The sequence below is a fragment of the Sturnira hondurensis genome, unplaced genomic scaffold (genome assembly GCF_014824575.4).
Source record: "Sturnira hondurensis isolate 20B ecotype Veracruz unplaced genomic scaffold, ASM1482457v3 Scaffold0018337, whole genome shotgun sequence".
In the NCBI taxonomy this organism is placed as follows: Eukaryota; Metazoa; Chordata; class Mammalia; order Chiroptera; family Phyllostomidae; genus Sturnira; species Sturnira hondurensis.
Genome location: NW_028090968.1, coordinates 1,918,531 through 1,941,962, shown reverse-complemented (window position 1 = coordinate 1,941,962; position 23,432 = coordinate 1,918,531). Strand labels below are relative to the sequence as shown.

At 39.2% G+C, this 23,432-nt stretch overlaps 1 protein-coding gene across 3 annotated transcripts in view; it reads right to left on the bottom strand.

Annotated features, from left to right (window-relative positions):
- The window catches only part of GSPT1 (G1 to S phase transition 1), a 33,507-nt gene extending 13,601 nt beyond the window's left edge, over positions 1 to 19,906 (bottom strand). Inside the window, exons 1-5 of one of the 3 annotated variants that reach the window (XM_037069014.1) lie at positions 19,870 to 19,906; positions 6,354 to 6,395; positions 6,192 to 6,233; positions 5,184 to 5,411; positions 4,013 to 4,046 (exon numbers count right to left, since the gene is read on the bottom strand). In XM_037069014.1, coding sequence (XP_036924909.1) covers positions 4,013 to 4,046; positions 5,184 to 5,411; positions 6,192 to 6,213 — 284 coding nt within the window. In that variant the 5' untranslated portion in view covers positions 6,214 to 6,233; positions 6,354 to 6,395; positions 19,870 to 19,906. Of the gene's footprint in view, positions 1 to 4,012; positions 4,047 to 5,183; positions 5,412 to 6,191; positions 6,234 to 6,353; positions 6,396 to 19,192; positions 19,664 to 19,869 lie in introns of those variants that run through there. The other 2 variants (XM_037069012.1, XM_037069013.1) reach the window with 2 other exon arrangements.
- Positions 19,907 to 23,432: the final 3,526 nt, after the last annotated feature.

Below are 23,432 nucleotides of genomic sequence, written 5' to 3'. Positions count from 1 at the left end.
TAGCTTTGTGGATTGAGCTCGGGCCTATGAACCACACGATCGCGGTTTGATTCCCAGCAGGGAACACACGAGAGGCAACCATACATTGATGTTTCTCTCCCTCTCCCCTTCCCTTCCCCTCTAAAGATAAATAAATAAAATCTTTTAAAAAATTTCAAATCTAAAAGTATAACTATTTTAAAGTAAAGGTACCAGTGGTGGAGGATTAAATCAGGAAAGTTTCCATGAAAAAAAAGATATCTGTATAGTCTTGAATTATCTCCCACAAAATAAAGGGGAAAAATAACTTCACAGTGGAGAATCCTGGTTGACAGCACCTTAACTAATTTTGGCTAATATCACCAGTAGGAAATAAAACATACTGAATATTGACATTTTTTACCCCAACTGGATGCCCTGAGGAAGAGCACAACATATCTTTTGTGATATACTTGTCCAAAATACATAACTTCAATCTGATCGGAAAAAGCATTAGCCCAAATTGAAGAATTTCCTATAAAATAAGTAAATAGCACTCTTCAAATTATGAAGGTTGTAAAAGACATGACTGAGGAGGAAATGTTGCATGTTGAAAAAGACTAAGGAGACAAAACAACCAAATGCAATACTGAATTCTACAACAGAAAGACATTAATACAAAAACTGGTGAAATTCAAATAGATTTGTTATTTAGTTAATAGTATAATAGCACTATTAACTTTAAGTTGTGATGGCTGTACTATAGTTATGTAAGATGTTAACATTAGGTTAGGCTAAATGAAAGGTATGAGAACTCTGTACTGTTCTTGTAACCTTTATGTGAGTCTAAAACTAATTCAGAATAAAAGTTTTTTTAAAAGCAAATGTAAATACTATATTAAAAAGAAGATCCCGATAGTGTTGTCTAGGCAATTAAGTCTTACTAATACATTTCAATATCTAATATTTTAAAATTATTTCCCAAAGTGAGATTATTTTTCCATTTAAATTTTTAAGTATATTTTATTGATTATGCTATTACAGTTGTCCCACTTTTCTCCCTTTTGTCCCCATTCCACCCAGAACCCCCATTCCCTCCAACAGTGTCCTCTGTAGTCCATGTCCATGGGTATGCATGTAAGTTCTTTGGCTTCTCCACTTCCTATACTATATTTAACTGGGTATTTTGTACCTACCATTTTGCTTATTTCCTGTAACTTTTCTCCCATTCTCCCCTTTCCCCCAACCCTCTGATAACTCCAAGTGATCTCCATTTCTGTGATTCTGTTCCTGCTAGTTGTTTGCTTAGTTTTATTTTTTTTTTTAGGTTCAGTTGTTGATAATTGTTTAAGTTTGTTGTCATTTGCTGTTTATAGTTTTGTTCTTCTTTGTCTTATGTGAATGCCTTTAACATTTCATATTATAAGGGCTTGCTGATGATTAATTCCTTTAGCTTTACCTTGTCTGGGAAGCACTTTATGTGCCCTTTCATTTCAAACAATAGCCTTGCTGGATAGAGCAGTATTGGATGTAGGTCCTTGCTTTTCATGACTGAATACTTGCCAGTCACTTCTTGCCTACAAGGTTTCTTTTGAGAAATCAGCCTTATGTGAACTCCTTTGTAGGTACCTTTCTCCTTTTCTCTTTCGGCTTTTGACTCCCTCTTTATCTTTAACCTTTGGCATTTTAATTATGATGTGCCTTGGTGTGGGCCTCTTTGGCTCCAACCTGCTTGGGACTTTCTGAGCTTCCTGGACTTGTATGCCTATTTCCTTCACCAAATTAAGGAAGTTTTCTTTCATTATTTTTTCAAATAAGTTTTCAGTTTCTTGTTGTTATTCTTCTCCTTCTGGCACCCCTATGATTTGGATGTTGGAATATTTATAAAGTTGTCCCAGAGGTTCCTAAGCTTCTCCTCGTTTTTTTTTTTTTTAATTCTTATTTCTTCTTTCTGTTTCAGTTGAACGTTTATTTGTTCATCTTGTTCCACATTATTTATTTGAGTGCGGGTTTCCTTCCCTTCACTGTTGGTCCCCTGTATATTTTTCTTTATTTCACTTTGTATAGCCTTCACGTCTTCCTTTACTTTGTCGCCATACTGAATCATTTCTCTGAGCACATTTGATAAGCCAGTGTTTAGAACTCTGCATCTAATAGGCTGGCAGATTATCTCCTAGTTGTTTTGATCTGTTCTCCTGGAGTTTTGATCTGTTCTCCTGGAGTTTTGATCTGTTCTTTCATTTAGGCTGTATTTCTTTGTCTCCCAACTTATCAGTGCACCTGTTACATTATAAAGGGCAGAGCCTTAGGTATTTGCCAGGGCACGGCAACCTGCTTTGCCATGTTGTGGCGCTGTATGTAGGAGAGAGGTCAGAGAAGGAACAAGGCTGCTTGCTCAGCTCCCCACCCCCATCCCACTTTCTGTCACTTCCCCCTCTTCCTGCAAGCAAATGGCACCCTTCCATTTGGCCTGGTGCTGATTCCTGGGTGAGTGAGCTTGTGTACATTCTAGGATTCCGTGGGCCCCTCCAATGGACTCTCCTGAGCCTGGCAGTTTCTTCTGCCACCCCAACCCCGACTCGTTTTTACAGTTTGAGGTTATGAGGCTTTCTTTTCCCCAAACTGGAACCCTGGGTTGTGCGGTCTGTCCTGGGCTGGGATAATTCCCCAGTTGTTCCTCCTAGTTTTTATCCGCATATGAATATGGGACCACCCAGTCTGCCTCACACTTGCCCTCTCCTCCCCAGCTGTCCATCTCCGCCCCCTCCTACCAGTATGGATAAATGTTTCTTCTTAAACTCCTTGGTTGTTGGACTCCCATACAGTTCAATTTTCTGGCAGTTCTGGGTGTTTTTGTTTTTTATATTGGTTGTTATCCTTCTTTTGGTTGTGCAAGGAGGTGAAACGTATCAACCTACACCTCCATCTTGGCCATAAATCTCCAAAATGAGATAATTTTAAATATTCCTTAGTAATTCCAGTTCTGGCTTCCATCTCTCTGGGTTCTCTGTGCAGTCTTCTACAGTGCATATTTCTAACCATTTGGGTGTAGAATCTCAGTGAAATAGCAATGAAAATTATAGCCAACAAGCAAAAAGTATACATTCTAAAACACAAGAGCAAATGGACCCAATACCTTTAAGTGAGAACTGGCAAGATTACCAATTAAGATTACTTAACAAGGCAAGACAATGATGACATACCCTCTCTATCAGGGGTGTCCAACCTTTTGGCGTCTCTGGGCCACACTGGAAGAGGAAGAGTTGTCTTGGGCCACACATTAAATACACAAACACTAACAAAAACTGATGAGCAAAAAAAAGGTTTTAAGTAAATTTACGATTTCGTGTTGGGCCTCATTCCTAGCCATCTTGGGCCGCATGTGGCCGGCAGGCTGCAGGTTGGATACCCCTGCATGCTCTGATGACAGTTTAAAGAAATGGGTCTAATCTAAAAGGGATGAAATATTTAGAACCTTTTAGCTTAAAAGATTTTTCAGTACTAGGATACATTACTGACAGCCAATCATGGTGTCTTCATACCTTGATAACTTCTATAATGTGATAAAAAATTATCTTAGCATGTTAGCCAGACTTTGTCTCTGATTAAACCCACATAAATTTAAGGAATGATAAGGAAAAACCAGTTCTCTCCATGCATCAAATTCAAGAGCTGGTTTTCATTATTCCCAAGAAAATTATATTCAAAGACTAAGATTTCCTATAAGCTAGGGTTGATTCTATATTAGTTTTTATTAAAAAATGTAAGACAGCTTTCAGAAACATATTTAATTTAATATATTTATGTTACATGAGAGTCTGACAGTAATAACAAAAGAATTTTAGTGGCTGCCTACACTGTATCAGAAAATACTATGATCACATTGCAAAAATTACTTCTTAATATCAGCCTTCCCTATGGGTAACGTTATTTTATTATTAATTTTTCTTAACTTGGGGTGACCTGTTTTATCTCCTTTGTATGATATTATGAACATCTACAATTCCCAAAATTCATTCACTTAACTCTATTATTTGAGAAAAAATATACTTACATTATTTGTCCTCCAATGGTCGACTTGCCAGCATCTAAAAGTAATAACATCATCAACAATACGCAAAGCATAGGTGTAAAAATATTTTAAAAAGCCAACCAGTATATACTTTTAATAGAATGAAAGATATGGTTTAGTATATACAGGGTGGGGTAAAAGCAGGTTTACAATTGTGAGTATATGAAAGTTTATTCTTGTATTATTATTATTTATTAATTACTGTATTATTTTACACATGCACAACTGCACACCTACTCTTCTTCCCCCCTGCATAATTAAATCTTGCAAAAGCAACAGAAACTGTAGGAATCTAGGGCATAAGCTCTTGTTAAATCCTCCCTTGGAAAGTGAAGCTACTAAGTCCCCCTACAGTTCCAATAATTTAGAACTACTTTACTGGTAAAGAACAAAAGAAAGAATTTTTTTTAACAGATTTGCTCCCTGAACTTTGGCTAAGAGTCTAGTGGCAAAAGAATACAAATTACCTAAGGGGAGCCTCAGAGGACAGCAGAAATAGCCAACAGCTGTGACTACATTTAGGTAGTCTGCCTTTCACTTTTAGCAAAGAGACAAGTGTTCCTATGCAAATTTCAAAGGAGTTCTTGCTACCAAAAAGTAGAATGGTGTATCATCATATTCAAGGGAAGGCAGTGATAAAGGGGGACATAGTTCTATTATTTTCTTCTCACAATTTTGGAGATAGGTCAGATGATTAAATATGTAAGTAAATGAAATGGGTGGGGGTTTTTTTTTTTTTTTGGTGCTAAATCAGCAAACTGATTCCAAATTACTAATTCTCATGTCCCACAAAATCAAACTACCTAATAAGGTTAATTAATACCATAAAATTAATAGCTTAAGTTCACACACTAAAAAAAGGCATATTCCCTAGGATATTAACAGATGTCATAATATGCTCAGCCATCATCAGTGGACTATAGACTAATTATGCATTACACACAAATACTGAAGCTTATTTTCTTCCAGCCTCCATGCCATTAAAAAATTGTTCATCTGCCGGACCACTGAAAATAGTGTTGTTTCCAGATTATTCTGCCAGCTGAATAATCTAGGAAGTTATAGTTCATCTCTAAGTCACTATATAAGATGTTCTGTTTCATATGCCCAATAACTTTTGTCATTTCTTATCACAGCTATGAATGTAACTTACCTACGTGCCCAATGAATACAACATTTACATGTTCTTTTTTAGGAGCACCTGGTGGTGCAACCACAGACTTAGGTTTTGGTATTTCCTCTTCCTCCTCCATCATTTCTTGGGCATTTTCTTCTGGGGGCCTTCCATCTCCCAAGGAACCACCCCCAGGCTCTGCTTCACTTATTTCTTCTTTGTGTTCCCATGATTCTTCTGGGGACATTTCTGTCTCTCCATTTTCTACTGAAATAAGGCGTTTTAACTTAGTATTCTAAAAAAGATTTATAACATTTTAAAACACAGATAACTTTCACACAAAAAATGGAACTTTGCACATTTAGTTCCATTTCCTACCGTCTAGTGATACATAAGCAAGAAAATCTCTTTCACAACAGAAATGGAATAGCTTTCAAGCTGGCCTCACTGATGACATCAGAGCTGACTCAGAGACTATGAGACTCCTATACTAACAAAGCTTCATTTTCATAAGGACAAACATGTAAGCAGGAGATCTAACATTCCTAACAGCCGTTATTCCAGTGTCAAGATGCCTTAACAGTGGAAAAAGGAGGAAATTTTAAATCATAACATAGGAAAAGTGTGAAAGAATTTAATTTTTTTCCTCTGCAAGTAATAACTTTAGCATCAACTTTATTAATCATTGGGAGAATATGAAACCCTTAAGAGTAATCAAAGTGAAAGAAAGTGAAGAAAATTATAATTATTTCTTCACTTATAAAAGTGAAGAAAATTTTCACAAAATACATTAAATGAAACAAATACAACTATTTAAACTGACTTTAACATTCCTCCACTCAATTCTTTTTATGTTTGCAATCACTAAATTTATCACAGCAGTGTTAATGCCCAATTAGTTCTGCTTTCTAAATCTTCATCAAAGACTCAATGTCAGTTTTAAATGTAGGCATTATAATAATCATAACACTTACATTTGCCCCTTAAATCTTGAGAGTGTGAAAGAGTTTCTTATTACTGTATTAATATGGTCAGAAATTTTCTTACCAACAGGTTCTGAAAGTTCCATGCTAACAGCTGAATTTGAACCTAGACAAGAAATTGAGATATAATATATATTTACAAAACACTATCTAGCTTTACACACCATTACACAACTTAATGTTTTCTCAAATTAAATAGTAAAAGAGTCATATCATAGAAAATTACCTTCACACAATGACTGTTCCTCTTGAGAAGGTTCCACAGGTGCTGTTTAATAGAAATAAGTTCTATTAAAAATTAATAAGACATATATCCATTTTACTTACATTTTTAAAAACAAAAGTTCAAAACATAATAAAAACCTCAACAATTCAGACCAATGACAACTCAGGTTTTGAAATCAGAAGTCTCTGTTTAACCTACTGAAAAAAAAATAACTGAAAGGTATTCATAAAAGCATCTTTATTCTCCTAATTTACTTCATAAACTTTTCCTTCACAGATACTATAAAAGTACTGTGTTGCTCAGCACAGATCAAATTAGTAAGGTTTTCCTCAACAAATACGCACTATTTTTCTAAATTTCCTCTTGGTAGCTCTAGCTCAAGAAGGCTATGCTTAGCCCTCTTAAGATTCTACAATCACATGTTATCAAGATCCTTGAATAAATTACATTTGATACCAATAAAATAAAGGAATTCATATAAAATCCTCAAAATATCTATAGGCCCTTACAACATCTTAGAAAGGTGATTATAATGATTCCAGTTTTGTCCTGTGTTAGAATTCTAAAATCAAGCAACAATCCAGTTTCCACACCGAATCACTTATAACATCACTAGAAGAGATATATACTGATACCAAACTATGTTTAACTTTTTTTGTATCTGATAAACCTAAGTGATACTCCAATATGAAAGTGTCCTTGCTTTAAAGAATCTGCAAAATATTACACAAAGACATCAAAGAATTTGAAGTCACATGAATCCACCAAGTAATGATGAAGAAAGCAATTTCCTGTCCCTGAAAGGTACAGAGTAAACAAGGTTTTTTTATTCAAGTGACATGTCAAATACCACTTAGAAAGATTATTCTCTGGCAGAATATAGACAAACTAGATAGGGAAAAACACTACAGGCAGAAAGACCAACATCACTACAAGAAAGTATGCCACTATGATAACTGAGCAGTGAAACTAGAGATGGGGTTAAGTGCAATGGTAATGGACACAACAGGTGACAGGAGTAGGAAGAAAGAGTGAGAGGTTTAAGATGACCCCAGCCTATGTGACTGATTAGCCAGATATTAACAGAAACTGGGAGGAGGGGGTATCATTTCAACTAGGTTTAGAAGGGAACAGGAATTGTACTTCAGACATAATATAGATTAACCTTTTTTTGCTTTCCTATCTCAAAGCAAAGTTTATGGGTAAGGTAAGGAAAAAAATTCAACTTTGAGAGTAAGCCAGGCAGTGCTAAGTGAGTAAGGTTCACATGCTGCCCTAGAGATGGAGGAGGCAGCATGAAGTAGTGCTGAGGCTAGAACCGAGATGACGCCTGACTTTAAGTCATGGCTTGTCACTAACAAGTTGTGAGATGCAATTATTTCCATTGGAATTATGGAAATGACATGCCAGTGACCTGACAGGACTGTTGAAAGGATTAAATAGAAAAAATACATTAACAAATGTATTTTTAATTGCCAAGTATAGTGTCAATTAAATAACTCCTGGCACCTAGCAGATAATGAACAAATGACAGTCTTCACCTCCTAACATGTATTCAGTATCAACTCAATTTTATCAACTAACATGCGGTGTGTACAAAAAAGTCCAGCCATTGTCACTATAATGAGAAAGGTCTGTGTGACTTGGCAGCCAAGGCGAGTGGCAGCAAAGAATGTGCATGTGTGAACAATGACAACTTCACTGTACTAGTTGGTGGGGGCGGTAGATACCGTTGAGTGAGCATGTGTACTGTGTGGCCATCAATATCAGAATGACTGAGCAAGTACAACAACAAATCTGCATCACATCTTGTGTTATGCTGGAACATTCCTCCACAGAAACTATTCAGCTGATTGAGAAGGCCACAGCTATGGACAACTGGTGATTGGCAGCTTCATTACGACAACACGCCCACTCATGTATCACAGCTCATGCAGAGTTTTTTGGCAAAATATCAAATCCCCCAGGTGACTCAGCCCCCTATAGCCCAGATTTAGTGCCCTGCAACTTCTGGCTTTTGCCAAAACTAAAATCACCTTTGAAAGGGAAGAGATTTCAAACTCAATGAGATTCAGGAAAACATGAAGGGGCAACTGATGGTGATTGGGAGTACTATGTGAGGTCCCAAGGTGCCTGTTTTGAAGGGGACTGAGGCATAATTATCCTATGTATAATGTTCCTTGTATCTTCTTCAATAAATATCTATTTTTCATAGTACATGGCTAGATACTTTCTAGACAGACCTTGTCATATATTGAGTGTCTATTATGGGCCAGACAGGGATACCATGCACTCACAAATCAATGGGTGGAGGTGGTGGCAAATTATCCTGACTCCAACAAATTTTTATTGAGCTTTTATGTGCTGATTGCCACCTCACTTAAATCCCATCAAAATCCTATGAAATACTACAATGACTACCCATCTACCATACAGACATAACAGACTAGACTCAACTGGGCTTTTCCAAGTTATTAAAATGCCATCTTGCCTCTCCTCAAATAGCCTCTGTTGCGAATCAGTCAGTAAAAGTAAACTAAGTCACGATGTACAAATATTTTAAAGCAGGAAAAAGGGATGACTGGTATGGTGGGTTCCTCTTCCATCACCTAATAAGATAGCTACTGAACTGTAACTGAGCTTTTCAAAACCAAATAGTAGATACAACTACCTACCTAGTTCTAGAGCCAACCCTTAGATTTAGAAATACACAATACTGTACATGCATGAGGCTGTAAAGTACTTACTTCTTCAGACAGTGACATCAGTCATGAGACCTCTTCCACATGGCTGCATAATGCAGCATAATGAAAAATCTTGTTCAGTTTTATTTTCCAAAACATCCTACATTTATATGTTTATCTTAAGTTTGTAAAGCTCAGAGAGCCAGAGAGTCAAGTACCATAAACAACTAAATGTTTAATATACTGAAACTAATATGAAATAATATTGAATGTAAAGTATAATGGAAAAATAAAAAAAATACTTAATATATTTAGTATACAGGTAAATAATATAGGTAATATATAGGTAATGATGATATTAAAGGGCTCAAAAATAAAAAGTTGACCAGTTTTGTTATGCTGTAAAAAAAGCTTTCCATGTATTCAGATGATGGATCACATTATAAACCTAATGGCAATGCTAGCAAATGTTTGCCAACTGACATTTTGGAATGATGAGCCAGAAAACTCACAGATACAGCAAAATGTTCTTTAAATTTAAACTTCTCAGTATAATTTTACGCAGCCTTCACAGAAGCACAAGCAACCTTCTCTTGCTGCTTCTACTCTGTTCCTATTCATAATGCACATCACATCCAGATTTTACTGACTACTAATGAGCAAGGGCTTAGAACTCTACTGGGCCCCAAGTCTTTTGTCCATGGTTAGCAAACATAACCATTATTAGACCTTGACTTCTCAGATCCTGCATGGTTCTTATGTGCTAGTGAAAGAATATGAAATTAGGGTTTCATATTTTCCAGTGGTATCTCCATGTTCAGAAACACCACGTCAAGTATTGAAAAAAGGAACAATTCTAATTCAGTGGAAAAGTTATCTGAGTACCAGTTTTGAATAAAACTGTCATACCCCAAATTAAAAAGAGAAACTAATACTATTGTTTGTGATAAAGGAAGACTGGTTGGTTGTGATCCAGGAAAATTACCACAAATTTTAAAACAAGAGGAAGTGGAAAGATTTTTCTAAATCCTCATCCAAGGATATAGTTACTGATTTATTATTATATTTTTTTAAGAGAAAGGAAGGAGGAGAGAGCGAAAAAAATTGATGGGAGAGAGAAACATCGATCAGCTGCCTCCTGTGCCGGCCCCACCCAGGGACCAATCTGAAACCTTTGGGTGCGCGGGACAATGCTCCAACCAACTGTGCCACCCAACTAGAGCAAGAAGTGAAAAGATTTTAACAGAAGACAGTATTTTGACACAGATGATACAAAGGATTTATAAATTGTTAGTTAAAATTTGATCATAGTGAAACAAGCCAGCTAGACACAAAAGGTCACACATATTGCATGGCTTTATTTATATGAAATATTCAGAACTGGTAAATTTGCAGACACAGAAAGCAGACTGACGGTTGCCAGGAGCTGGGAGGAGAGGGAAACGGGGAGTAACTGCTTAATGGGTAGGGGTTCCCTTTTGGGGTGACAAAAATACTTGGGAGCCAAATAGAGGTGGTAATTGTGCAACACTGAATCTACTCAATGCTGCTGAATTGTTCACTTTAAAATGGTTAATATTGTTATGTGGATTTCACCTCAATTGTTGAAAAGAATATAGATTTTTTAAAAAGATTTGATCATAGGTCAAAAGGATTCCACATACGTGGGATAGATAATGAAAATTATGGTTTGATTCAAGGTGGTTTTTTTTTAAAGATTTTGTTTATTTATTTATCTTTAGAGGGGAAGGAGAGAGGGAGAGAAACATCAATGTATGGTTGCCTTTTGTGCGTCCCCTGCTGGGAGTTGGCCTGCAGGGAACTGGCCTGCAACCCAGGCATGTGCCCTGACTGGGAATCGAACCGCAATTCTCTGGTTCGCAGGCCCGCGCTCAATCCACTGAGCTACACCAGCCAGGGCCTGATTCGAGGTGTTTTAAACACAAATGTTTGGCCAATTCTTGAAAAGTCCTTAATCCATATTTCATAAATCAGGAATTTAAATTTGTACTGCTTTAGATATAAACACTAATCTTTAATCTTCTTTACACACTAAACAGTGATATTTAAAATGGTCACCCTAACTAAAATTTCAGTTTTGTTAGCTAAATGCTGTTTATTAAAGAAAAAAACAAAAGCAACTGCAGTGCTGTCACAGAAGTCACAAAAGTCTTATACTGAACTGAGAACCTGACAATTCTGTGAAACGTACAAGTTTCTGCAATGAGGGAAATGTTCTGTATCTGTGCTGTAATATGTTAGTCACTAGCCACATGTAGCTATTAAGCACTTGAAAGATGGCTATTGTAGAGGGAGGAGCTAAACTTTAAATTTAATTTTAATTTACTTAAATAGCCACAGGGTTCTCAATTATCATACAGACTTATCTTACCTGATTTTCCCCTTCTATCCCACTCCTCACCCACCACCCTGAGGACTAATTATTTCTCTTCTGAACTCCTCTAAGATATGACCCTTTTTTCAATTATAGGTACCCATATATTATACATTATCTTAGTTCTTGATCTCTAGGACACAGACTTCCAGAATGACTGTGGTTTTCTAAAATATGGAGACGTTTCTCTCTACTCTGATAGTCTCCACAGGCTCACACAGTGCATTATATTGAATATATAACCGATTTTTACTGAATTAACTTCAGCAGTTTTCTGTTCATTTTCGTGGCGCATTAGTTCCCTGTAGTCTTATCACTTCACTTTTCTTACCATCCCTAGTGTCTATCTATGTTTACCACATTTCCATTAAGATTAAATATAGTAAAAATAATTTTACACGTGTCAGTTTTCTAAGAAGGGATGAAGCAAGTGTTCAAGAAATATTAAAGTATAGCTTGAGTAAGAAATAAAAATTCTCTAGCACTCAGGTAACCATACAATCTTACCAGAATTGCACACTGGGGTATTTTTCTCCCATAGACAATACTGGAAAATAGTAAAAGCACATTATCAGAAAGAAAAGACCACAGAACACATAAAATTACTGTGGTGCTGATTTAATTATCTAGCCCTCCCAAAATAAAAAGGCACAATGCTACAGACAGTGAACAGAGCTGTTTAAAGTATTTTCCATCACCATTTCCTAAAACACAGGAAGAAGCAATGTCAAAATATTACTTTAAATTGTAACACTGCCTACTTATGACAGTGTCACTCTGTTACTACTGAGACAGACATGGAGACTGGGCCATAGTCCACAAACTCATGGGCAGTGTCTGAAGAAAAAAGATCCCTTAATATCAAGTCACAAGAAAAGGACTAGCAGAGTCACTATTACTAGAATAAGCTTTCAAATCAGACCTACATTCTAATCATAGCCCCTCCATTTATTCCTGGATGTCACCTCAATAATTTACTTAGCTTCTCTGAGCTTTAATTTTCTTATCTATAAATGGGTCAGCAGGCCCTATACCTCAAAAGATTGTTGTAAAATAAGTAACATATTAAGCATGTGGTAAATGCTCAATAAACTTATCACAACAAGCATTTCAAAACCCCATTATAATTACAAAAACTTTTAAGAATGAAATGTTAAGACTTAGGCTGGCAAACACGTAATACATTATGCAGCTGATGTGTTATAGAATTATATACCTGAAAACCTACATAATTTTATTAACCAATGTCACCCCAATAAATTCAGTAAGTTAAAAAAATACATCAGAAAATGGGAGAAAGAAATGAAATGTAAGAAAGGCAAACTCCAAGGCCACTCTTAGAAAATCCATACTGGTTGTAGTAATTAGCTTTTGGCATACTCAGTTTTCCATTGTTAAACAGCATGGTGTGGTGGAGTGTGCACCAAACTAATAGTTGGCAAATTTGGATTGTAGTTTCAACTGTCATTAACTCTTCTGAATGACCTTAGGCATTCACTTAGCATTTCTAAACTACAGTTTCTTTATCTGAAAATGATAAGGTTGTATTACTGTTAGGGTCACTTCTATCCCTAACATTCTAAGAACCTATTTATTTATTCAGTCACGAATGCAATGCCACATATCAACATGATCAGACTTTCTGTAGAGTAAAATTCCACTGTATTTTTCAAACAACCCTGAAAAGCAGTCTTATTTATGATTTTACACTCTATATACAGCAATACCTCAGTACCCATCAGCCTCAGAACTTGTCAAACCCTGCACTTGTAGTATTTTGACAAGAAAAAAATGTTTCAGCACTCGGTGCTTGCTTGGGACTCATTGCACTTGCCAGAACTTGTATGAGTAACAAGGCCACTCCCCAACAGAAAAAAAAAATGTTTTATCAATTGGTATCTGTTGGTTTCGGCACTCCTTAGGAGTTCTAGAACTCCTCGGGAGTTCCGGAATGAATCAACAAGTACCGAGGTACCACTATACTTTAAAAACAATTTGAAGTATATTTAAAATTTATAAACCAAAACTATTTCAGACAGCCACAATAAGGTACAAAGGTAACAGAGAAACACCCACCTGCAACCAAAATCAGCCACCCAAAGGAGATAAACAAAGACTGCTTAGTAGTAGGGTAGCCTACTGGAGTTCTACAGAAATAGTCAACCAGGAAATTGCCACAGTGACATTCTAAGGTGCATGTTTTGTTGTTCCTAGTAAAGTGACATGCAATAACCTGGTTTGGAATTTAGTGTCACCACTTTCAGGCTAGTGAAAGATGCTCAAAAAATCCTTACTGTTTCTCTCACCTAGAAAGTAGAAATATGATGGGGACCTGGTTCAACTTGGAGTACTGTAACAACTAAATTTCCTTATAGCAAAGCCATTTACGAAAAACAAAAAACACGAAACAAAACCCCCCCAAACAAATACATCTATGGCTCAGTAATGCTTTGTTAAAATCTACCGAAAACAAAGGCAAAACTCTTAAGAAGCTTCGGTATGAATCAACAATTGACAGCTAGAAAAGGAATCTGAGGCTCTCAGAACAATCAAGAATATTCAACCAGTAAACAAATTCTTGCTTCCCAAAGATTGCTAAGAACTATGAGCAGAATGACGATATTCCAAATTAACATGCTCCACAGAAACACCAGTCAGAATAACAATAACCAAACTCACTGCTATTTAATATGAAAGAGACAAGTGTATAAAAAGATACCTGAAACTCAACGCTAGCAAATTCTTAGCAAACTTAAAAAACAAGGTATTCACAACATTTACAATATAGATAGATCTTTACTTTCATGATTAGGTGGTAAGATTGAAATTATTTATATAAGGGAACCTGTGAACAATTACTCTTCTTAGCTTTGAAAGCCCTGCACACCCTCTGTATAGGCAGGCCTCTTACTATGTTGTGTCTTCCACTAGGGCTAAATCTGATCCCTTTCTAGACTCATCTTGGTGGTGTCATGTCATTACAAGTGCCTAAAACAGCATCCTGCATTCTGTAGGCAGTTCATTAACTGCTATACATATATCTGAGTAAAACCAGAGATTCACATCTCAAAAATGTCCCTTCTAATACTGCTCAGTCACCTCAAAGGGTTACCAAATCCTTTTTTTCTTTCTCTTCAACCAGAAAGATAACACTATTTCAATACTGACACCTCCTCCCCTGTAAACTAAAACAAGTAAAACAAGGCTTAAAATCTGTCCTCTACAATATTTCCCTACCTTGCTTTGATACATTTTAATTGCTGCCTTTTCATGCAGTACAATTCCAGAAAAAGTGAAAAATAAGGGACAAAGAACGCAAAAAGCCATCTACTCACTGCACTAAATAAAACCTGATCCAAGGCAGTTTCTTCCCAATCAAAATTTCTAACAGTTTAAACAACTGTTCAACATGGCACAGCAGTAGTTCCCTAAATCCTCCCACTCAAGTCATTCAAGCATATAAAATCATGAAACAAGAGCCAAAATCCAATAAACTAATAATTAGTAAGCCAAGGTAGGGGGGAAAAAACACTTCAGGTGCAATACTTTCCTCTGACTCCTGCATACTCTACTCCATTCACTGTCGCACAGAAGCCCGAAAAATCCTTTAGATTACAATTATTATTAAAAGCATTTCGGTCTTAGAAGAAAAGCGAAACAAATCTAAAGCCAAGAACCTTATCAATCTAAAGTTATCTATCAGCCAACAGGTAATGGTTAATAATAATAAAGTGTAAGAGTCCTGGAGGAAACAAGCATTACCACTTTGATCCTGTATCTTCTCTATTCTGAAGATATCACCTTGGAGACTATTCCGTGATTAACAAGCATCTACCAAGTAATGACTGCTGCATAACTTTGTGAATATACTAAAAAACACTGAAAAGTACATTTTAAATAGCCTATATGAATATGTCAATCATTAAAAAAATGGAAAGAAAATTGGTCCCCCACAAAAAGGCAGTCAGTAGAAACCAAGCATTACAAAACAAACATTTCTCTTTAAAATTCAAGTTCCACAATAGAAGGTGCTACACTTCGGAGACAAATCCTCCTCCTCTGGGGACCTATACTGAGGATTGCTGGTTTTATCCTATACGTATTTTGTAATGGAAGAGTTTTGAAAGGTGCTAAGGGTGGAACAGCGGAAAGAACACTACAACATTACTTTGAAGCTCAACATGCTCTAAAATCCAAGTGCTGTAGTCTGAATATTTGTGACCCACCCCACAAATTCTTAGGTTGAAAACCCTAATACCTGAAGTGATGCTATTAGGTGAGGACTGTGGAGGGCTCTAATGAGCGGAGACTTCAAGAATCGGATTAGCATCTTTACCACAGGGGCAGCAGAGAGCACCCTTGCCCCTTCTGCCTTAGGGATGCAAGAAGTCAAGTCTAATTATTTAGGAGAGGGCCTTTGTCCAACCAGGCTGGCACCCTGATCTTGGACTTCCAGCTTCCAGAATTGTGAGCAATAAATTTCTGTTGTTTATCAGCTGTAATATTTTGTAATTAGCAGACCAAATGAGCTAAGACACCAAGTAACCCTGATTAACACTGCTAAACCTTTTCCTCATTTACTTAAAAAAAAAAAAAAAGCACTGAACAAGATACAAACTGGAAATTAAAATACATTCTATCATAGAAAACGTTTGTTCTAATACACATTACCCTTGTCTCCTATATTTTTATTCATTTTAGGATCTCTACGTTAAAGAGCATTACCTACCCAATTTACTTGGATCTGTAGAGAATTGAACTAAAATGAATTATACCTGAATGGTATAATTATTAATGTCTTTGGAAGCCTATATTAAATTTTCAAAGAGATTCTAGGTCAACACTGAATCCCAAGTTGGGACGCCTGGAAACAGGCATAACCAGCAGCCGGCCTTCTAGTGAAGGTGAATGACACTTTGTACAAAAGCATGTTACTCTTCAAAAAAAAAAAAAAATCAATTAAAAGCATTTTCCTCTACTGATTGCTTGCCACACCCCTATAGATTTTCAAAAAGAAAAAACAAACTTGCCTATTTTCAAAAGAAATGACATATTCATCCTAAACAGAGATATTTTAAAAGTTTTTCTTTTTAGTGCTCTATCTCTAGATTACTTCAAGAGCTCTTCTGGTATCCAGTCTAAAAACACACCCACCACAAATTTCAGCTATGGCTTAACAACAAAAAGGAACAAGTCAGCCCTACTGTTTAATTCCTCACTATAAAAAATTGCAAACATTATGGTTCATCCTTTGTAAATTTCAACTAAGTTCTATNTGCTTGCCACACCCCTACAGATTTTCAAAAAGAGAAAACAAACTTGCCTATTTTCAAAAGAAATGACATATTCATCCTAGACAGAGATATTTTAAAAGTTTTTCATTTTAGTGCTCTATCTCTAGATTACTTCAAGAGCTCTTCTGGTATCCAGTCTAAAAACACACCCACCACAAATTTCAGCTATGGCTTAACAACAAAAAGGAACAAGTCAGCCCTACTGTTTAATTCCTCACTATAAAAAATTGCAAACATTATGGTTCATCCTTTGTAAATTTCAACTAAGTTCTATTTCCACCTACCCCCCCCCCTTCTCTAAGCATAGTTTTCTGCTCTGATGGTATTTTATGGACCTGAATGGGCTGGTACAGCAATCCAAAAGTCCCACAAAACNTAAGTTCTATTTCCACCTACCCCCCCCCCCTTCTCTAAGCATAGTTTTCTGCTCTGATGGTATTTTATGGACCTGAATGGGCTGGTACAGCAATCCAAAAGTCCCACAAAACTCAGGACCTCAATTTAAAAATCCACTCATTTTCAAATAGTTATCCAACATTAACTGACATTTTGTAAAGCAGCTGGTAAAGTCTGTAAGACTAAAATAGGTCTCTGATAAAATGAAAAAGTTGACCATAATGTAGGAACTTTTCTTTACACCTTTAACTTTCAGTAGGTCATAGAGAAAGTGATTAAAACTGCAAGTTAGCAAATACCAGGAAGAGGAAACCTTCTCCTGGGTAAGAGGTAATGCCTAGTCACTCAACAATGACCAGCATTCCAGACCACAGCTCTAAGGATGGCTACCCCTTGATGGCTGATGGAAGATAGACTGCAAATAGGTCTAACCAGAGAGGTGCTGGTGGCTCCAGAGTGAGGAGGGAGAGCCAAAAAAAGAAAATGTCTGGATAAAAGGGATGTGGCATGATAAGGCACTGCAAACAGGCACTTTTAGGGAGCTGGTAAGAGGACTAGTTAAACTAGCCAAAGTGGCTTGATCTAAGCAAAGAAATAAAAGCTAAACTTCCTTGCTCAAAGGGAAAATACCAACCACCCACACAAGTAAAAGAAATACCAGTCAATAAACAACCAAATCAAACTATGTACTCACATATGTACATACTTGCAAAAGTGTTTCTCCAAAGTCTCTTTTTGCCTCTAGAGAGAAAACTGTAGCAAAAGTTTCTGAAAAAACTAAAGTAGAGCACTTTTATGGTGTCCCCCTATCTGAGAAATACTACAGTATAAAACTTAAAGGAGAAATCAACAAATTGCTGGGAATGGTTATGATCCAGTTCCATACCCTGGCTTAAATGCAAGGACAATCAGCCCTCTCCTTTTTCTCTTTAAACAACTACTGACAGTTCCCAAAATAAGCACCTTTTATATAGGGAGAATACTTATGTTCTCTCAATTGACATTCCTACAAAATCAGTTCCTGAAAGCATGCTATCACGGAAGCATTCTCTTAATACAGGAAGATTTTTAAAGATAGAACTTAACTTGAAATCACTGAAAGCTTGTCTATGGTCAGAACAGCACGTGACTATTAAGTTATAACAAATGCTCAAGTGTCTGAATAAACGAACTACTGACGAATGAACATAGAGAAAAGTGAATTCGTTATACCAAGCAACCTGAATAACAAAAACGATTTTGACACACTGAAAATTCTAAACCTGTCACCGACGGAGAAAGTACAAGTCCCACTTAATCAACACAAATTAATGTAGTTTCCTACCGACATTAAGTCAAGTAGTCTAACTTTGTGTTATTTTGTGAACTTTACAAGCTTACAAAATGCTAATGGTGAAAAAGATCTTTGTATTGACAGCCAACAGTTTCGGCCGGATCACAAGACTGCAATGCATCTTGGGATTCCTTCAGGCCGGTTCGCTGCCCATAGATATTTAACACGTAATTAGTTTCAATAATAGAAATTGCAGCAAGAGACGCTCTCTGTCCTAGGCCAGAGGTGAAGGGAAAACTCGAGCATTCATCCTCCCCAGCTCCTCGGACCTCTCAATGCCCACTCAACGGACTTGTGACTCCATCTGTCCTCACTCCTAGGCCTGCTGTTACAGACTCCGCTGCCGCCCCCTCTTCGGTTCCATACGGTTCCCACCTCCAGTGGGTGACTGTGGTCCTAGAGGAAGGGAGAGCCATTGGCCACGCCAGTGTCCCCAGCGCGCCTCTCCCGCTTCGCCCGGCCTTCCGCCGCGGCCACCGCACGCAGGCCGACTCCCCGGCCCCGGGCCGCCCCACCCAGGACTGCCGGCGCCGGACGCCGCTGTCAGCGCCCCACGTGCCGCCAGGTCCCAGGTCCCTGGGCACTGCGAGGCGCGCCGCCAGACCATAACGCCCCAGACCATAATGGGGTGGGGATACCCCATCCTAGATGGGCCCGGGCCCCCGGGCCGCTGCTCCCACCCTCGCAGCCTGGCTTTCCCCCGAGTCTCAGGGCTTCCCCAAGTCCCGACCCTTTACCCGAAGAGCCTCCGGTGCCGCTGCCGGCTCCGTGGTTGTTGGCGGAGACGCCAGCCTGGGGTGGCGGCGGCTGGACCGGGCCCCGCAGGAAGGAGGGCACGAACTCGGCGGCGTGGACGTTGGGCACGAAGGGTTTGGCGTTGACGTTGAGTTGCCGGCTGAAGGCCGCACCGAGGTGTTCACGCTGGGCCTCTGCCACCGCCGCCGCCGCCGCGGCCAAAGGACCACCGGGACCGCCGCATGGGCCTGGCCCGGGAGCTTCCATGTCCGCCTGGTCCCAGCAGTCGGGTGCCGAGTCGCTGCTGCTGCTGCCGCTGCTGCTCCCGCCGCCGCCGCCGCCGCCGCCGCCGCCGCCACCACCACTGCCCGGATCCATGATCGGGGGGGCCGTGTGTGTGATGGAGAGAGGGCGGGAAATGGAGGCGGGGGCGACCGGTCGAGAAAGAGCAGGCCGCGCTGACCCGTGGAAGCGGCGAGGAAGAAGGACCGAGGGCTAGCGACACAATCCCTGGCGTGGTCGCGGCGGCAGCTCCAGTCCCGACTCCGCACTCGCAGCGGCGGCTCAACCTTCCTCGTGTGTGCGAGCAAATCTCCTCCCACCCAACCCCAATCACCTCCGACCGCCTCAGCGCCAACCCCACGCCAGGAGCTGGCCGACCTCTCGCTGCTACCCGTACCTTCGCCTCGGTAGTTCTCAGCCGTGTGCGTTCCCGTTGCTGGCTAGGTAGCGCGGCAGAAGACGGAACTACGAGTTCCGGCAGTGTCCGCGCGGCCCCGCTGCGGTTTCGCCGGGGCCGACGGGATTTGAAGTTTCGGGGTCCGGGGCAAACGGAAGCCGCTAGGGCTCCCGGCAGGCACCGCGAAGAGGTGGGGATCTGGGGGCCCCTCGGCAGCCCCACCTGTCACGGAGCGGGGGCTGGAAGGCAGAGAAGCAAGCCCTGGCAAGACTGGCTACCCGGTCGCGGACTACGAGCCTCTCGGCCCGCGAGGGTGGTCCGTTCCGCCAGGATGCAGGAAAATGAACAACATTTCTAACGTGGAAAAGAAAGCTCTCAGCTCCTAAAAATTCTTCTTTCTCTTTTCAGCAGCCGTCTCGGCCTTATTGTTTCCATACCTGTTCTCTCTCTTTCCACCTTCCTTCTCCCCTCCCCCAGCCAGATTTTGCCCTACATTTCAAAGCCGACGCAGAGCGTCTTTCATTTTATATATTCGTTTGGTGGAAGAGGCAGTAAAACCGTGAGACATTACAGCTTAAATTGCGATGTGGCTCGTGAAGCGCTCGGGCCAAGGCTCTGCCCGGGCAGAAGGTATTATTAACTGGAAACTTTCAATGACTCACTGTTTGACTAGTCATTTAAATCCCTCACCCAAACTTTTCCATCCCCTCCTCCTTCCGGCCAAGGGCTCTGCAAATTAAACAGAGGATTTCCATATTCTTGATGTATCCAACTGTACCCAAATAACAGTTATTTTGATGCGTCCTGCTAGCTTCTTAATGCGCCGGTAGTTGAAGTGGTTTTCTTTTGAATGGTCGGATTGCTCAAGTTTATTGACTGCACTGCACGCTGAAAGGTTGCGTTTAGGTAAACATGTGAAAAGAAAAAAAAACAAAATAGAAATACTTCGATCCAACTGTATGAAGTAGGAAAATAATGTGGCTCTGAGGATCTGTAAAGTAGTTTTCCTGTAGTTCACTCACGTGGAATGCAAACAGCAAAAAATGTATTGTTATTTTTCTGCAAGGAGCCTAGAAAAAGTGCACCTAACCTGCTATCAATTAAAGAATAAAGGCATGGACACCAGAGAATAGGTATTTTTAACAACCGTATGCTAGGGACCAAACTCTAGATCTTGATAATAATTTTTTAAAGATTTTATTTATTTTTAGAGAGTAGGGAGAGAGGGAGAGAAACATCAATGTGTGGTTGTCTCTCATGTGGCCCCCAGTGGGGACCTGGGCCACAACCCAGGCATGTGCCCTGACTGGGAACAAACCTGGGACACCCTGTCCCAGGCCTGTGCCCAATCCACTGAGCCACACCAGCCAGTGCTTGTATATAAGTGTAAAGACATGTAGTTTAAAGATAAAAAAGAACTCAGCCTAGTGAGACAGGTCAAAAAAAGAAGCTGTCTGTTACCTTTTAAAGTAAGTCCTACACGAAAGTGGCTTGAAATTGTGTTTAATATTAAACTAGCAAATTTTATGTATGCCTTTTTCTTTAACCCATAACGCTTGAAAAATTAAGCACTACAAAATAAGAAGAAACTCCCTGCTTGGTAGCTCTCAATTGGTTAGAGCATCATCCCCAACCGCCGAGGTTGCTGGTTTGATCCCAGGTCAGGGTACATACAATAATAAACCAATGAACACATAAATAGGTGGAACAATAAATCAATGTTTTTCTCCCTTTCCCTCTCTCTAAAGTCAAATTTTTAAAAATGTTTTTAAATGTGAAGAAACCAGAGACTTCTGTTATATTTAACAAGAATGGGTTTAAGTTTTTTGTCAGGTCTGTAGTCCATGCTCCCTGAAATCTTTTGGACATTTTCCCCCGACAGCAACGTATTCCTCTGATTAATACAAACATCCGAGTACAGCCTATTTCAGTTTTCTGAACACCCAATTGACCTTTTCTTAAAAGTGTTCCACTTTGAAGTTGGTATTAAGTGATTGCCCTCAGATTTACAGAGAACTTAGATAGGAGATCTGCATTGCTATTGAATGAGATAAATATTTTCATCTTATATTCACAGGAAGAAAATACAATTTGTGTGGAATAAAGTGCCTTCTCATTCAAGGTTTGCACTCCCCACCTATTCCAAAGGAATTGTCAACACAAGCAGCTAACTCAGTGAACTATTGTTCTCCCATCACTTTGTCACTGGATACCATACTCCAAAATGTGTCACTCGTAGGGCCCTGGATGATTGCTCTGATAGCTCAATTTTTCACATCTAATAAAATCACATTAGAGTTTCTTTATGCCTGGTACTTTTCCTAGGGACAAAGAGGGAAACTGCTAAGACTGCAGCTTAGAAAGGCAGTTGATGTCATTAACTTCCGTATCCCTGGCTGGGATAATTATGGATATTCAGGAAAGAATTCAATCCATTGTTTGCAAAAGCCCTGACCAGCTAGGGTTAAGGCACCTCTCTAGGCAGAGAGTGAAAAGTGCTTCTTTTTTCTTTCTTTTTTAGAAAAAAATATTTATTTATTTATTTATTTATTTATTTTTAGAGAGAGAGGAAGAGAGAGGGGGAGGGAGGGAGAGAAACATAGATGTTTGGGAAATAAATCAATTGGTTGCCTCTCACGTGCCCCAACCTGGGGATCTGACCAGCAACCCAGCCATGTACCCTGACTGGGAATTGAATCAGTGTCTTTTCAGTTTGCAGGCCGACACTCCATCCACTGAGCTACACCAACAAGGGCAGAAGCGTTTCTTATTTTGGTTGTGCGAGGAGGCACAGTGTGTCTACCTACACCTCCATCTTGGCCGGAAGTCTGAAGTGCTTCTTGATAACAACCATTAAGCTAAGACTGAGGAGCTTGAGGTCAGGGTCTTTTCTTCATCTTACTTATATTCCCAAATACCTGTAGAATGTCTGGCATTGAAAGCAACCTTAATAAATGTTGAATGAAAGAATGGGTGAATTAATAGGGAGTTTGGAATGATACTGCCTTTTTTCCCCTTTATTTAGGGCTGTTGAGACACAGGACTATCAACTTTGAGTTTTTCCAAGGACGTCATGCTATTTTGTGATGCACACACAGGGCAAACTTAAACAACAGTTGTGCTTCACAAAGCTATGCTGAGTTCAAGGTTCTGAGCCATTTTGCAACAGATAAGGGCCATCTTCCATTGCAAATTCCACCAGCTGGCATTCTTAGTAGTCTCTGGCTTTTGTTCTCTGCTGTGTTGCTATCTTCCCTTAGTTATTCTGCTTTTAAACTGAATCAGGGCCTCAGTATTTGCCCCCTTTCAGTCAAGTACACAGTACTCTGTTTTGTTTTTTTGTTTTTTTAATGTAAGAGTTTACCTTCTTCCACTATAAGGCTAATAGGAAAATTCAGTCTCAAGGTTTTAGTGGGTGAAAATGCAAATGGGCACTGATGTAGCCGTCCTGTTCTTGAAAATATTTTCTGCAGAAATATGAGCCCAAGTGTGAGAAGCTGTTCTTTCCAGCATTTTTGCAATAACTCCAACCTGGAAACAACCTAAATGTTCATCAAAATGGA